Genomic DNA, 16,286 nt, shown 5'->3' with positions numbered 1-16,286 from the left:
AATCCATGTTTAACCCAAACAAGTCCTCTGTCGGACACGGGGGAAAGCTTGGAGCAGCTGCTCACAGAAGCCACTGCTGTAGCCTGTTCCCTCCCAACTCTGCCATGCAAACCCAATACATCCTTCTTCCAAGTAGTCAGATTTGAGCAAGCAAATGTTTTTAATATTATTTGTACAGCTGGGTTAAAATCACGACAGTGGAGCTGCTGATGAGAAGTAACAGAAAAACAGTCACAATAGAGTATTAGTGGAGTCATTTATCTTTGGCATTTAACAGTCCATTCCATTTAATAAAGTTTGTATAGATGACTTTTCACCACTGAGGGTATCAGAAACAAGATTTAATGTATACAAACCCTCAAATATTTGTTTTTTAACAAAGCTGCTACAGAATGGCATCTTGTTTCACAAGGACAACTTCAGAGTAGAGGCAAGTGCATTTCAGCCACAGCAGCATGAACAGCATGCAACACATGACATTAAACAGATGCAATGTCCATGTTTGAAACATTAAATTAAAACACATTAAACAATCACTTGAAACACAGGCCATGCTATAAAATGCCCTTTGCAAGTCACCTTAATCACCAATGCCCCCCAATAAATGCTATCTTCTGAGTATTTACTGGTAAAAACTAGTATGACAGTTTCCCCAGTTAATTAAAAAGCTGTAGTTTGATATTTATTTGTACAATAGAATGTATATAAAATATTACAATAAAAAGTTCATAATCATGTTAGCAATCACCTTCAAAAGTTCATAAAATCCTCTTTTGCCTGAAGCTCAAAATCATGTAGGTATTTCTAATGATAATCACTAAGATTCATTCCCCCTACCTGCTTTTGAAATGCATTCTCTTAATGATTTAGGACTGCCTACCAAAATTCCATATTCATCGGAGCAAGCCTGGCTTAGCTAGTGGCACAGTTATTATAGTCTAAGAGTTCCTTTCTTTCAGGTTTTCCAGGAAACAGTTCCCTTTATAGTATGTGTTCACCTTGATTTTGTGCAATGTTTTTACAAGGGATAGAACAGAAGTGCACTAGAGAAATTTCTCTAAAAAGGCATTTTGAAGAGAGTTTTCCTTAACATGTACATGTGACCAAAGTCCTTGGACACTGAAGAACAACTGAATAGAAGTAATTTCCCTTGCTATAAACGGTACAGAATCCTGTAGAAATGGACTACAAAACCACAGTGCTAATAATGCCCAGGTTTTTTTAGACCTTTATGATAGACACAGTAATGTACATAAAGAATTTGTATGACACATTAAGCTTTTACAGGTTATTTTTGTCTCTTCATAAAAAATAGATTGTAATATAAAATATTAAAAACAAGCTCTAACTTGTACCACACTGAGATTTTCTATATATGACACCTTAAAAGGAGTATTATATGGTAATATATTAAAATATCACTTTCAAGTAAATTATTCAATTTCATAGACAAGAACATGTCTATAATATGTATTCCAGCACTATGTAATCCCAGTAATCTGAAATATGCAAAATAAAGCCTGTGTAAACTTAAAGAAGTTCACTTCCACATTTCTCAATTTCAATCCTATTCATTTTCTGTATGCAGGATTCCCAATGCCTTAAATTGGGACTAAGTATTAGGGCCCAGTCCAAAGGAATTTGAGGAAAACAGGAGCATTTCTCACAGACTCCATGAAAAAGTGAAATCTAATCACATTTTCAAAACCAACTAATTGCTTGGGTTCTTGCTTTCAGGCCTAAGAATATCTTGTGAAAACCTTACATTCTGTTGGATGAGGGCATGAAAGGGGTACTTGTTCTGTGGTACACTGTAAGGTGAGTCTTAAGTGCTTTTGGGAATAAAGGTTAGAAAGACCTAACTTAAAAATACTTAACACCCACCCATTAAGATCAAAGATCAGTACATATACGTATTAAAGATCTGTATGACCTCCACTGAATAAACAAAATGCTTATAAACATTATATACAGAAATTTACTCCACCACCCCCCCCCCAAACATCATGTTTCTTAGGTGTTTATTGTTAATCTCAATTACAGTTGAGAAGTTCTGAATGATTCCTACTTGAAGTGGTGAATGCTGCTTCTGTAACTGCTATCCTGCAAACAGCTTATAACACTGGCATTCCTTAATGTAACAGAGGCAAAGTTCTGGCTCCAGTAATTGCAGGAGTACCCGAATTTGGCCTAATATGAACCTGGGTTTGGTTACTAAAGCAGTTATGCTATACTTTTTTCTTCAAAGTATTTTCAGAAACGTAATTGTTGTCTGGGATGTTACTCTACAAAAATACAATGTTAAGCATAGTGCATTTTATCTACAGTTGCTTTGTCATTTTATAATATGCATTGCTATATGTAAATATATTTGAGTTGAAAAATAACATTGTTTTGATGGTGCCAAAACAGTAAGTACATTGCCAGCTCTTTGCCACTGTAAGTCATAATAAATGTTTGCTATTGAAATTAATAATTTGCTGGCTATTACATGTAACAATCCATTAGACAAATATTTTTCAATTAAAATACATATAGATGACCTTCACATTAATTTCTTTACAGTGAATTTCAGAAACAATCTGTATAGATTTTACAAGACCTTTTTCCATCAACAGTCACTGGAGTAGGCTGCTCTTAGTGACGTGACTTCCTCACTGTCTTGGAAGATTAAAAAAAGGGTACATTTTTTAATTGCTAGATGTTTCTGCTTCTGTTTTCTCCACTGCTGCCTCAGGAAAAAGCAGTTTTCTAAGTATGTTTGCATAGAATGGCCCATACACTTTTTTATTGAAGTTTACAATGCTTGCATACTGAGATCCAAGCAACTCCATCTCTGTCTGAATCACAGAAAGGCCTCCTGGCATAGTAGGCATACACTTCTGAGAACTGGGAACAGCAAGCAAGCTTCTCATGAAGAGCTGGATTCGTTTGTCTGAAATGGAATATAAAGTATGCTCAGAACAAATGTAAACCCAAGATGAAGCCATAGTCACTTTGTAAGCACCCTGCACATCAGCACAGCAAAAAATCCAAAAATGTAAGCAGTAGCTCATTCCCAAGATTGTGTTGGGATGGCAAACAATACTATAAGCTTCTTAAATTTGGCTACTGCAAGGTGGACACAGCATAAACCCACTGCAACAAGTTACATTAACTTATACGAAGTAGACTCAAAGTAAAAAAAAAAAAGACAAAACCAAACAAACCCCACTAGGTTTAAACCCAGAACAGACACAAAGGAGACTGAATAGCACTCATTTTTCTGAATTCTTCTCTAAAATACTACGCTGCCTAGGCTTGTCTCTACAGGCACTTTTAGAATTATTTCTAGCTGTGACTAACCATGCTCTAAACATTTCCTTACGTTTAGTTGAGCCAGTATTTTACTGCAGTTAGAGCATGCTTTTAGAAAATAATTAGACAGCCTATTAAGCTTGCTAGAAGTAAATTTATAAATAGACACATACAATATGACAATTATGTAGTATCTTACTAACCAATCAAAGAACAGACAGGATTATTCTTCTCAACAACATGAGCGATTTGACCCATTAAATTACTCTGCATTTCTTCACTAAGAGTGGGAAGACCTCTTTCACTTAGAGACTTGTTCACTGTGCTGCAAATCTGGATACCAATAGCATTCAGAGCCTCCTTCAAATCAAAACTTCTGGAAGAAACAAAAAAGCATTAAATTCTGCAGTTTCTGTAGCATAGGTTGTAAAGTCTCTCACTTGTCTCCTTTCCCTTTTATTTTCAACCTGGTCTCTGCAATGAGAGAATTTTGAAGTTTTTATCTTTTGCTGCAGATTTATGTAAATCTACAGATACAAGAAAATCTCTATGTGGAAGATAAAAGAAGGACCTAATTGTGATTCAAATGGGAAAAGTAATTTCAAGTGTGCAGCAGTGACACCAGTTCACTTTATCCTTGTGCCTAGGTGTTTTCCTGGGCCATGTGCATAGCATTTCACAAGAAAAAGCAGAGCGGAAAACTCTTTTTAAAGAGAGTCACATACATCAGACTTGCTTGTAGTATAAGCAGCCAAAGAAATAGGCAGCCAAGTAACTTGGAACTACCTACAACAAGTTTGAAGCAACTGGCAAGATAATTTAGTGAATGTATTGTCACAGTCTCTCCAGCACTGGAGTGTATGAATGAAGTTTACTGGTAGGCTCCAAAATCTGCACACTGATATTGAGATGAGATTTTATTAAAATCTAACTTTGAAAACATGTCTAACATATAGTGGCCTTGTATTATAAAGGGAATATATAGATTAAAATTTGGTATCTTCCTATTAGTAACAAGCACTGGCTATGACACTAGAATTGCTTCCAACTGTTTCCTCTCAAGAAAAATAAGGGTAAAAAAAAAGTAAAAAAAAAGGCCTTACTTCTTGTTCATGCCTTCAAGAAGAGGAAGGGAGATCCTTTTCAGATGGTCAGCAAAATCAGGCAAATCTACAATTGCTGCACCCACCATGTTGTTTGTTATGAGAGAAACACAAGCTATGATTTTTAATTGATTGAGCTTTTCTCTCAACTCCTGAAGACGAACTTCATCTGTTATTAGAGTCTAGAATTGAAACAATAATACTACTTTAGGAATAAGGAAGGAGAGATACAGGAAAAGGACAGGTCTAGGATATAGTTATGAAGCATTACTATTTGTAATCACAAATACACAAAGCCAGAACAGACAGCAACTGAAATACCCTAAATATGTATAGCATGAAGTGGCATTACGGTACAAGTTACAGAAGTAAGCCTGTGGTGGGAAGGAAAGCAATGAGGAAACTGAGGACATTGCATCTTACTCCTCATCACTGCTGACAAATCTGCAACCAACAATTCAGCCCATGACACGGAATGCTCAGAGGACCCAGAGAACATTGTAATGACCAGATTACAGACAGAATAGTCTTCTGGATTTGGCTGTCTTTTGAAAAAATTCCAAGATTTGTAACTGATGGATAATGATGAACAATTGTGTTTGACAACCACCAGTTCAACCAACAGAGCAGGTTCTGCAAGTGATACATAACCCGCTCCAGGCAAAAAGCCAGCTGATCATACCAAGAACATAAGTAACTCCCACAGCAAAATGTAGCTGGAGTTAATTTTAGGTTAGAAAGAGTTCACCCTGAGCAGCACAGCAGCATTAACATCCAACAATTTCATAGTACTAGATCCACCAGAGGATACCTGTGTGTGGTTCTTATTCAAAACTGTTCGCAGAAAGGTAAGAAAGTGGTTTCCCTTCTGTCCACTGACTGAGAATACCAAGAGTCATCCCCACGTATTTAGCAAATTTTCTGCCAGGCCACCCTATGTGTAGCTAAGGCCCTCCCTGGAAATGCAAATTTTAGCCCTGACCGATGGCAAATTTCACAGTGGCTTTATGGAAAGTTGCAGAGGTCGGTAATCAGGAGGTGGAGGGAAAAACTGAACGCTGATTCTTGAAGGAATAGTTTACATGCACTGAGAAAGGCTAAATACCTACTTTAGAGGCCTTCAAGCTTTTACTGATTCTGTTCTAAAGAGTGATCCCACCAATTCCTGCTGCTGTTAGGGAAACAGGATGCTACAATCAGTTCTTTTAAAGATATAGAAAGTCAAGTACTGTCAGTACAAGGCCCAGCCTTTGACCACAGCCAAGGCTGCTCTTAGGGTGGAGCTGGTGAGCTATGATTGGAAAGAGGGAAAACGACCTTTACCTTGTTCTTTTCTGGTTGTTGACTTGCCCATCTCGAATTTCAGAAGCTGGACTAGAATATAATCTCCAAATTTCAAATTTACTCTGCAGTAATTTATGGAGTGCAAGAGAATATTCACTTACTGTCATCAATAGCAGGATTAGTATATCACACCAATGATTTCACATAGCTGGTAATCTGAAGACACCAAAATGTAACTTCTTACCTCTGGAATTGTTTTGCAATAATCCCATTGTAACAGTTTCAAGTAGCCATTGTTTAGCACCAGTGTAGGACTAATAATTGGTTTTGAACTACTATCAGCACCAGGGGATGATGAAGACTCATCAGAAACAGATGACAATTCATCTTCTATCGATTCCTTTATCCATTCTGTTGTGAGATTCAGGGCACCTAAGCATTGCAAATAGCACAGATTTACTGCATGCCTTCATCAAAATAAGCACTACCTTGAGAAAAAGGTTGTATACCTAAGAGAATTCAACCTCTGAAGACTTAAACATAATGGACAGCTGAGTCTGACACTTTAATTCCCTCACTTTCTTCCACTGATCAACTTGAAATTCTACCTAGTTTGTACAAACCCAGCCACAAATTGTTAGACTTCAGACAAGATTTTTAGGTAATAAAAGCCTCAAAGTTTGAGTTCCCAATGAATTGTTTTCCCTTTTTCAGAGAGGCCACTCATCAGCTGGGGCATAAGACTGAAAAGTAGAGGTGAGGGAAGATTAAAACATTTGATTTGTTGTAGTAGAGGTTTTCTCAGGCTCCATATATGAACACTGCAGGCCCCATCAGTGGTTCAGGGCTCCCATTTTAGAAGCCCCTGCTCTAGATGTTAGCAAGCTTACTTATTCTTTTTGGAGGATGTATTTCTGAAGACTGTTTAACCACATTAAACAAAAATCTGTAATAGTGCATCAAGTTGACCTTGCGCCATCTAAGAAATTTTTTTCAGAGCCTGCCTTTTGTTTATTAAAACATTGATCTTACCACTTCTACCTTTCAGGCACACTGACTGTTTTTACATGTTTACTTCACACTAACAACAGAACTGTTGCACACACAAGAGAGAAAAGGCTCATCTTATGTAGGGCTTCTGCATCCAGACAGCACGAGTCACCACTTGTTTGTCTTTCAGACACCAACCAATTTGGTAAATGTGTCTGAAAATGCCCCAGACAGACAAACTAGATAGCAAGTTAAGCAATCACCCAGAGATAGCTTGCTTGTCAAAAAACTTTTCCATTATTTAGATACAGATAAGAAACTGAAGTTTTCTTCTAAGTTAACTGCAACTTACAGATTTTTCAAAGCACACATTTAAATAGCCTTTTTTAAAAGAGAAGTTTAAATTAAAAATAGCATGGTACATACCTGGTGTTTCTTCAAGAATTTCCTGGAATTTCGTTCTTTCATAGTCCACCAAGTTATGCCAGAGGTATGGTCTAAGGCTTTTAATTGTGTAATTTGCCATATCCACTTTCATCAGGTCCAAAACATGGAATATTTGTCTGAAAATACAAATTTAAAATTTTCCAGTTTAATTTATTCTATTGATTTTCACCAGCACATGTGAAGTACATGTACATTATCACTTTAATTTCAATTCTGGGAGAAGTGAACTCCTTCACTGGTATCTCAGAGTAACAGATATGTTACCTATCATCTGGAATTTTTGAAGGTGTTTATAAGGCTTGGTCTAAGTTAGGAAGAACAGGACTAAGGTAGCATCACTAAATGCTACAGCCCTGTAACAGTAAATTTTTCAAGAACTACATGAATTGGTACATTTCAGCCTAAATGAACAGATTTTAACTTTTTGGTCAGATTGCATTAAAAGAAACAATCCTTCTGACCTAGTTGCTTTGATCCCTGCATATGAACGAACAGTAGAACAACTACCATTTACTATTAATACTTCAGTGTACCTAAGGAGCACTGTCTTCTGCCCTGTTGTGCAGATGTTTTGCTCAAGTTCAAGTAATAATATCTTAACTAAAGTGCTTTTAAATCCAAAGTTCGGCCTTCCAGAAGAAGCATGCAATTAACTATTCAAGAGGGAACAGTACAAGTCTGCTGCTTACACTTTGTAAGAATGAACAAGACAGAAAAAAGTTTCTGAAACAGATTATTGCAAGAGTTGTTGTCTTAGATATTCAGAGCTGCCTGGTTCCATCTAGGTATCCTACCCATTTCATTACAAAGTAAGATACACAATCTGGCCAGTGTGTCAGAGCCCTTTCCCTTTAATGCTTCAGTAAGGTTTCCTATAGTTTGAGAACAGGTGTTATGCAAACTGACACAATTTTAGACTTCCTTTCCTTTACCACTCCCCCTCTTCTACTGCTCAATACACTTTCAGAGGAGAGTTTTTTTTCTCTAAAAACCACACAAATACCAACCTCAGTAACTCTACAATATTGTCAGTTGCTTTTAACTGTTTTATATCATTGTCTCTTATTGGAGCACATAACTTTCCCATAGTGTTGATGATATAGTTAGCTAGCCCAGGAATATCAACAGCATTGTGTTCTGCCTGCTGCCTTATAAGATCCGTATCTAGAACTTCACAGATTTGATTGTGAATCCTGTTTGCTCCAGGAGTCAGGAAGGAAAGAAGAATCTAAATTAGAGAGGGGGAAAAAAAGGAAAAGCTTATCAATAAAAACCAAACCACTTAGTAAACACACTTGAGTGAATTGTCATGTATATAGCTGACAGATTATAACCAGACATTTTAAGACTGAACATTATCAAAGGTAATGGGAAAAAAAGGACTGTTTGAAAAAAACCCAAACCAGTACAGTTCTGCAAAAATGCTCAAAGCCATTTGTAAAACAAAAAGCAAGTCAACAACTAGACTCCTTCAAAAGGGAGGCTACCCTGTAAAACAAACATTTACTAACTTAAAATTCTGAAAGACTTACTATTGTGCCAGGATTGAAGGTTTGTATGCTCACCTGTGCGATAATCAAACAATGAAGTCTAAGTAGGCAGGTGCAGTCATGTTTATACTCCTGTTCATGCCCTAAGCTCACACTGTGGTTCTGTAAACAGGCTAGTAGAGATGTGAAGCGTTGGGAAAAGAGATTACTTTCAACTCATCACTATGCAGCTGAGTGAACATGCCACTGTGTGTTTGTGGCCATATTACTGGTTAATACAAATATACTACAAACAGACATCTATTTTCAGTTCTGAATAATCGTGGCTTCATATTATAAAAGGAAGAACTAGAAGGTGTTGGCTCAACTAAGTTAAGCAGACCCTTCAGTGAACTAAGGGACTCTCAGAGCTAAGCTGACAAAACAATACAGAGAAGGAAGAACATTACCTCTCTAATTTCCTCAAAGAGCTTGATAGCATGTTCATATTCTGGAGGATCTTCATTCAGTTCAGATTCCAAATGATCCCAAAATGCCTTGTGTACAATTTGTTTCACTGTGCCTGCAAAGCTGTGGGGTAAGTCAATTAGATGCAAAAAAGACTCCCAACTGGCTTTCATCCTTGTAACCACTTTAGATGAGACTGATCACTTGTTGGGAAACACACCTCCCCATATATTATGCCCTGCAACCACATCTTTCTTTGGTGCTGGATCATCAGCTCCCAAAACACGGTCTAGACTGCTCCATTCATTTCTCCTCTCTTTCCAACACCAGTGCTGTTTTTTGCAAAATTCAGGCTCTTACCTGTTTTGTGGGTAGTCTTCATGTTTTATGCAAAAATTTGCATTTACAGCAATTTCATGAGCTAGAGTCCAGTTTGACAGATTTCTTGTAGCTGCCATCAGTTCATCAAATGTGATAGCCTTGGGAGGGCTTGCTGCTGGAACAAACAAGATCAATTAAAGCCAAATATCTATAGCTGATAAGTGCAATTGAAAATACTAGCCTAGAAAATTTACTGCTTGCTAATTGGACTCTAGTACTCTGAAAGAAACAACCCAAGATTACCAAGTCTTTATATCTTCTTAAAACACTAACTCAGGAAACTCCCAGCTTATCAGGGGTGTGTGTGTTTGTGGGGAAATACCACACAAGCCTCAAAACAGTTTGAGGAGCATTTTCGTATTTCTGCATCTGAACGAAGATATCTTTTTTCCTTTCAAACAGGATCTTGCATTCCACAGATTTCCTACTAAATGTTCTGTCAAAGCCATCCAACCAGAAGCATGAGCAGTAAGAGATACCAGATGTCCATTATAATTCCGAGCACATGATGGCTATATTGCCTGTTGAGAAGGTTCTGAAGCTACTGACTTGGAAACCCCCCCACTCATGATCAGCAGATCTTTCATCTGCTGTGGAATGTAAGTTATACTCATTTTTCTATGAGTTAGTAGTAACAATAAAACAAACTCTACATTGGAAAACAAAAGCAAATTCCCAAAGTTTCTAAATCCTCAAATTCTATCATTTAATTTAGTATTTGGAAGACTGGTAACAAAGAAAGACAAAGAGCCAGCTGCCAACTGCAGCTCCACTAACAAGCTTATTTTAATGTAAGACTTCATTTGCATAGATGTAAGAAGTATGCACGGTCTGCAAATGCTTACAGACACACACGAACCACATCTTAACCAAGGTTTTATTTATCATTGCTCAAATTATCTTCCTTGTGCAAATGTGTGTTTTCTGTTTGATTCTAATATTTATGAAAGAAAAATGTGAATTCAAGATTAATTACATGTAACTTGATATAGTATTACAAATCTGTAAGTTACAGAATTAATTATTTTTAAGTGCAGGGATCAAACAGAAGAAATCCACCCTTTGCACAAAAGCTTATCTGGTTGAGTGGGAAGCTGCTACCAATGTCAAGGTTAGGAAGACCATAGTGACACACTTTTCTTACGCTTTCTGAAGGGAAGGAGTGCACAGGGAGACCCCCATGGATACAGCTGCTGCTGGTGTTCCACACACAGGAGATGCACTGCTTCACAGCAGAGTGATCTCTCTTAATACTCTTAAACAGATTCAGAATCCCAGGTTCTACCCATGACAGCAAAGAGAAACAAGGTAAGTTAGCCTTATTGGGCCATGCACAATGCAGGTAAGGCTGAAATAGGCTTACAGGCTGGGGAGCTGGGTTTGCTTGAAGAATCACTGTTAAAGCTCTGCCTGGAATATTCCAAGTCGCTGGAAGAAGCTGTGCTTTCCGAGAGGCGTGAAGAATCTGAGTCACTGTTCTGGTCATCATTGAGAGGCATTCTGATTCCCTTTACCTTGTTTATACAGTAAACAAGACCTGGAAAGGCAAACACAATTCCCATAAAACCAGCACTAACGTCTTTTGTTTGTTTCTCCAAAGTCAGCTACTGATCATCATGTTGTGAATGAAGACCAAGTAGTTGCCTTTCCTAAAGGGAAAAGCAAAGGAAAGGATCTGGCTTGACATGCAGAATCATACCATTATCAACAAACTATACCTTTTCTGTAAGAAAGCTTTGTACCTTCAGCTGTTTCATACCTTAATGATTATGTTGGAAACAGTCACTAAATTGGTTATATTTTAAAAAATGAAAGACTACCCACATGAACCCCTGAAGCTACTTGTTGCAAGAATTTTGGTCGTTTTCAACGTCCACAAAGGCATCTCATGATGTTACCATCCCCCACCCAACTTCACCAAGCAGCAGTGTTTAGCAATGAGTTTCCTTCCACAAACAGGCTGCACCAAGTGTAATGACTGTGAAGCAAACACAGAAGTTGCAGGGGCAGAACAGGCAAGTAATTCAGAATATTACATTTCCGACAAGGTGTAGCTGACAGTCTGGCCTGCTGCTTCTGCTGGGTCTGTGCTCAGAATCAGATCAACAATGATACAGACCCAAAAACTACTCCTCCTAGGGGTGAAGGTGGATAGGTTTTCTGGTTTGAGTCGAAGGGCAACTCTGAGCCTCCACTATTCTATTTAGTACAGACAACAACCTCCACTGAGAAGTGCTGTGCTTCATAGTGTTTCTATGTAAAGAAACTGCCTCCCAGGCAGATAATCTGCAATGGCAGAAAACGTGGACAACTGCACAGTGTGATACAGATGATTAACAACTGCATGACAGGAAGTGAAAAATATGTGCATAATAGTATTAAAATGAGAAGCTGGAAGTCAGATACAATTACTACCAAAGGAATTTGGCCCAGATACCAAAAGTAGCTGTCTATCTCTGATTATGGCCATGAAGAGACATAGCCAGCAATGGTTTCCATCAGCAAATTTAACTAATACAACTTCATTTACGTTAAGCCACACCAACCTCAGTAGGCAGGGAATACCACACTTTGCAACTGCTGAACTTGGAAAAAAGCCACTTTTGGCAATAAAAGGATGATCTTTGTCTGTACGTATGTAAATCAACATATTGTGGGGTCCTGGGCTAGACTAAAGGTAGTAAAAACGAAGATTTCTTTATGCTGGCACCTAGTTACAGCTTAAAGCATTTGATTTTTGGGTACCAACTCATCCTGAATAGGCCTTTATAACTTGATGAGCCACTACACCGATGAGCACTCCCCTGTTAATTGAGATGATTAACATTTCTTAAGTGTATGTTTACTCTTCCTCCTCTCCTAAGAGGAAAGAGGATGCACTTGAGCACCTTATTATTTATGTCATACTTTATGCTGGGGTTTTTTTTGTGAAAAGAATTGGTCATATTAGCAAGAACACAGCTAACAGTTTATCACTTTACTGGAGAAGCCAGTAACAGACACCTGACTAGACCATAGAAGTCATGCATTCAAGACTTGCAGCATTACCTGTGATCCTGAGCATCGTAACTCTATTTGAACAGCAATTTTATAACTTCTAACAAGCAAATATTTAAAACAGTATTGACTAAGCAAGACAGAGTTGCAGAGAACCTAAAAAACCCAAAATGCAGAGATATTTTGGCTTGGAAATTGTATTTAAGTTACAATTAGAAATGAGTCACTAGTTAATGCTAGCGAAGAGACAAACTATTTCTTCAATTAAAATCTGTGTTACAGATCTCAAAGTTAATGCTGCTAGAAACTAATTGTGACCAACAAGTTGTAGAACATACTCAAGGCTCTTCATATTGAACTGCTCACTTAAATGCAATAACACTGTACAGAGCCTGCGAAGTTTTTATTACCCTCCAACTAATTTTTTTGATCAGTATCAGAACACTGTATTTCCAGGCTTTAATCTTGTGTAACCCCTCTTTATTTACATACAAATAACTAACCTCCAAAAGATTAATGTTGCAGCATGTGGTCCATCGAAGGATTTGATTAACGTCGTTAGCAGTGTAGTGGCCCAGAGCCTTGCAAATTGCTTGCCGAGTAAGAGCACTTCAAGGTGTGTCTACTACTTCAGTTCAGGTGTTAAGAACATGGAAGAAGGTAAATGACCATTAAAAACCCCAATATTCTCACACAATTTACACATCATTTTATGAACTTCCTCTTACCTCAAGGTATGATAATGTTAATAAATATTCAGGTTTGCAAGGTGCTCCTGAGAGAAGCACTAAACCAGCCATGAAGGCAAGCCAGCACCGCCATTTTCCACCCCGATCTTGACTTTCAAGAAGATCAAGGGGTTAAGGTAGAACTAAAAGTCTATATACATCAAGTCCTTAAGTGCTAGTCCCAGCAAAGGATCTTTTGGCAACAAATACTTGCATTTCAAAGACGCCCATGACATTTTGATGTATCAAGACCACACCTGCTCCTACAATACAGGCACACATACAGACAGCAGAGCTGTCAGTAGAGTGCTTCAGAAGGCTTCATTTAGGCAAGAAGTTTCAACATTGCAACAGGAGATGACACACAAAAAACCACTGCAATCTTTTGCCACACTAAATACATTTCCTAGTAGAATGCTTCAAACACAGTGGGAAGCAAGAATGGGTGTACTCTGCGGATTCAGAACATTATTGCTAAATTCTAAGTTTAAAAGATAAACACATCAAACTAAACAAACATGAATATACAAGCAGAACCTGCAGGTGCCATCTAAAACACTTAGGCAAAAGCACAGTCATTGAGCATATGAAAGGTAAGAACAAACCAAAATTGGCATTTCTAATTAGTTACAATAGACAACCGAGTCACTTAGTCCTTGCTTTATGGCATACACTGGAAGAGCTGATTTTCCTTACACTTGTGTAGACAGCACAGAAGTTCTCATTAATAACTAATGGCCAAGTTCATGTAGAACTTTAAATTAGTATAACGGCCACATAAAAATATTTCAAAAAGCCCTTTAGCCTTGCAAGAACTCTTTGTAACTCACCATCTTGGATAAACAATACCATCTTGTTATTTTTTTATTTGCTCATTACTTATAACATATTAGTCTTTTCTTTTAATACACAGATTAATATCCAAACTGTTCTATTAAAGGGTCAGCCTGGGGTTACAACCGGCTTTACTCTGCTTCAAAAAAGACTACCCACGTTTACATTTATATTAGGTTGGAGACCATCACAGAGGGCTTCATCCCACCATTTACCTTTTTTCAATCAGTACTATTTGTAGGGTTTTTTAAGGATAAACTCTATGGGAGACCAAGCTAAAAGTATCTTCTAAATGTACCATCCCCAAGATTCTAGCTAATTTAACAATGAGGAAATAAATTCTCATGTTTCTGCTATTTAGACAGTTGGGGGTTATTCTTCTTCGTAAAAAGAAAATAGATACAAAACTGTAGATGCTTAGAGGCATCTTGCTCTTAATTGATTACCACAACACCCAACTCAGTTCTTCATTTAGAACTTCTCAAGATTGCAAGATCAGGTTAGTTTTAGAAGACACAAACACACTTTCCATTTCTGAAGATTTGCTTTAGAAGTTATTTTACGAAGCACCTGAGGGGGAGGAGAGAGTAAGACAGTTTCAGTTTGTTGGTTTTTTTTCTTTAGATACCATCTTCAAGGAAAGGTTTTCCACAGCCCTGGAAGTGTGCATGGACACAGAGACTTATAAGTGCTCTGTCCAGTTTTACCACTATGAAGGTCTTAACTTTGTTTATTCTGCTGGGCTTACATTCTTACTATCTTCAAGCTGGCACCGACTGAATCTCATTTGGTCTCGAGTTTCGCTTTCACTGACTCCACCTCTGCCAGCACTCACAACACGAGAACAGAAAAGAGCCTTTGTTAAAGAGTTACTTGCATTTCCTCCCGCCTCATTTTTCACAGCTTACAGTCGACATTTCTCCCCTTTAGCTTGCTAGTTCCACGGCTGTTCCCTTCGAACAGACATTTCTCTCCGTGAGGGCTGAAACAGTGTATCGGCCAGAGTGAGATGCGGCCGAGTGTCCGCAGCGCTGCCGCGGCAGTGACCCCCGCCCGGACAGGTCGGTGATGGGACGAGGGGCCGCGGCCCCCGAAGCGAGCCCAGGGCCGCCCTGCCCGCTCCCCTCCCCCGCGGGGGGAGCGACACCGAGGGGAGCCGGCGGCTCCTCCTCTTCCTCCATCTGTTTCGCTGCCTGTCTCCTCCTCCGGCCCCATGTTTTGAACAGTTAGCAAAGGCAGGAGTTTGGCACTCGCCGACCAAAACAAACACCGTTTCCAAGGACGGGCCCGGGGGGAGGGAGGCCGGGGGAGAAGCAAGAAGGGAACGTTCCCTGTCAGCCCCAGAGAAGGCGAGCCCGGGCACCCGCCCCTCAGCGCCCCGGCCCCCATTCGCCGGGGAGGTGTTGGGGTGCCCCTACCCTGCTGACCGGGGCTGCAGCGGGGGGACCCTGAGGCTGCGCCCGTCGAGGCGGATCGTCCCGGCGGACACTAAGGGATGGCAAAAGCCCAGGAGAAACAGGGCAAGGGGAGCACTACGGACCCACCGCAGGAACTGCGAAACCCACCCGCTGCAGTAGGTGCCCCACCGGGGCAGCAGATTGACGGGCCAGTCCGCCACCTCCCTGTCACCCGCACCACACAGGACGGTGGCAGCCTCCGAGACAGCGCTGACCCGGACTCACCCCGCGGCTCATCGCCCGTGCGTGCCCGGACACCCCGCCGCGTGTCACCACCGCGGGCCGGTCGGCGCAGCCCTGCCCTGCTGTCCCCAGCCGGTCACTCACCGCTGCCCCTCGCCGTCCTGCACACCGCTCACCAGGGCCGCACACAGATTTCCCCCCCCAGGCTTTAAAGACCCAGCCCGGACTATTAGTGTCTTCCTCGGGCACGTCCATCTCTGACGGTGGAGGGGGGGAGGGCCATCATCTTCTCCTGCCTGCCAGCAGCGAGTTATCCGAGGCGCTTGGGCCAGCCTCCGCTTATCGCCGTAGAAGCTGCACACTTCTCATTCTGCCTGCGACCGAGCACTAAGAGTTGAGAAATATGTGGCGACACGGGGAGACGCTCCGGCGGACTCCCCCGCGCTGGCAATGGGCCGTGCCGGCGTGCGGGGGGTAGGCCGGGGGACGGGCTGGGTGGTGTTTACGGAAGGGCCCCGTCCGTCCGGGCTGGCACCGCCCCCGCCCCGCCCCCGGGCCGCCTCAGGGGCGGGAACACCGGCCCCGCAGAGCCGGGGAGTGGGTGGCAGATGCTTGTGCACCGCAGGGCACGGGGTAGCGCCTCAGGTC

At 40.4% G+C, this 16,286-nt stretch overlaps 1 protein-coding gene across 9 annotated transcripts; it reads right to left on the bottom strand.

Annotated features, from left to right (window-relative positions):
- Nucleotides 1-326: 326 nt before the first annotated feature.
- On the bottom strand, nt 327-16,056 carry TCP11L2 (t-complex 11 like 2). 9 transcript variants are annotated; one of them, XM_082280586.1, is made up of 11 exons: nt 15,783-16,055; nt 12,940-13,064; nt 10,803-10,976; nt 9,419-9,554; nt 9,061-9,181; nt 8,129-8,349; nt 7,101-7,237; nt 5,929-6,116; nt 4,401-4,582; nt 3,501-3,673; nt 327-2,935 (listed from the first exon to the last, which is right to left on the bottom strand). In XM_082280586.1, exons 3-11 carry the CDS (start codon nt 10,936-10,938, stop codon nt 2,691-2,693), a joined length of 1,539 nt encoding a protein of 512 aa, XP_082136712.1. In that variant the 5' UTR covers nt 10,939-10,976; nt 12,940-13,064; nt 15,783-16,055; the 3' UTR covers nt 327-2,690. The 9 variants fall into 9 exon arrangements, with proteins under 9 accessions (XP_082136712.1, XP_082136710.1, XP_082136713.1 ...); XM_082280584.1 differs by having other exon boundaries at nt 12,940-13,061; XM_082280587.1 differs by having other exon boundaries at nt 12,940-13,058.
- Between the last annotated feature and the right edge of the window lie 230 nt (nt 16,057-16,286).

The sequence above is a fragment of the Coloeus monedula genome (assembly GCF_965178545.1).
Source record: "Coloeus monedula genome assembly, chromosome: 4".
NCBI lineage: Eukaryota > Metazoa > Chordata > Aves > Passeriformes > Corvidae > Coloeus > Coloeus monedula.
Note: the sequence above shows the minus strand (reverse complement) of the source record. Positions and strands in the feature narration are given on the sequence as shown.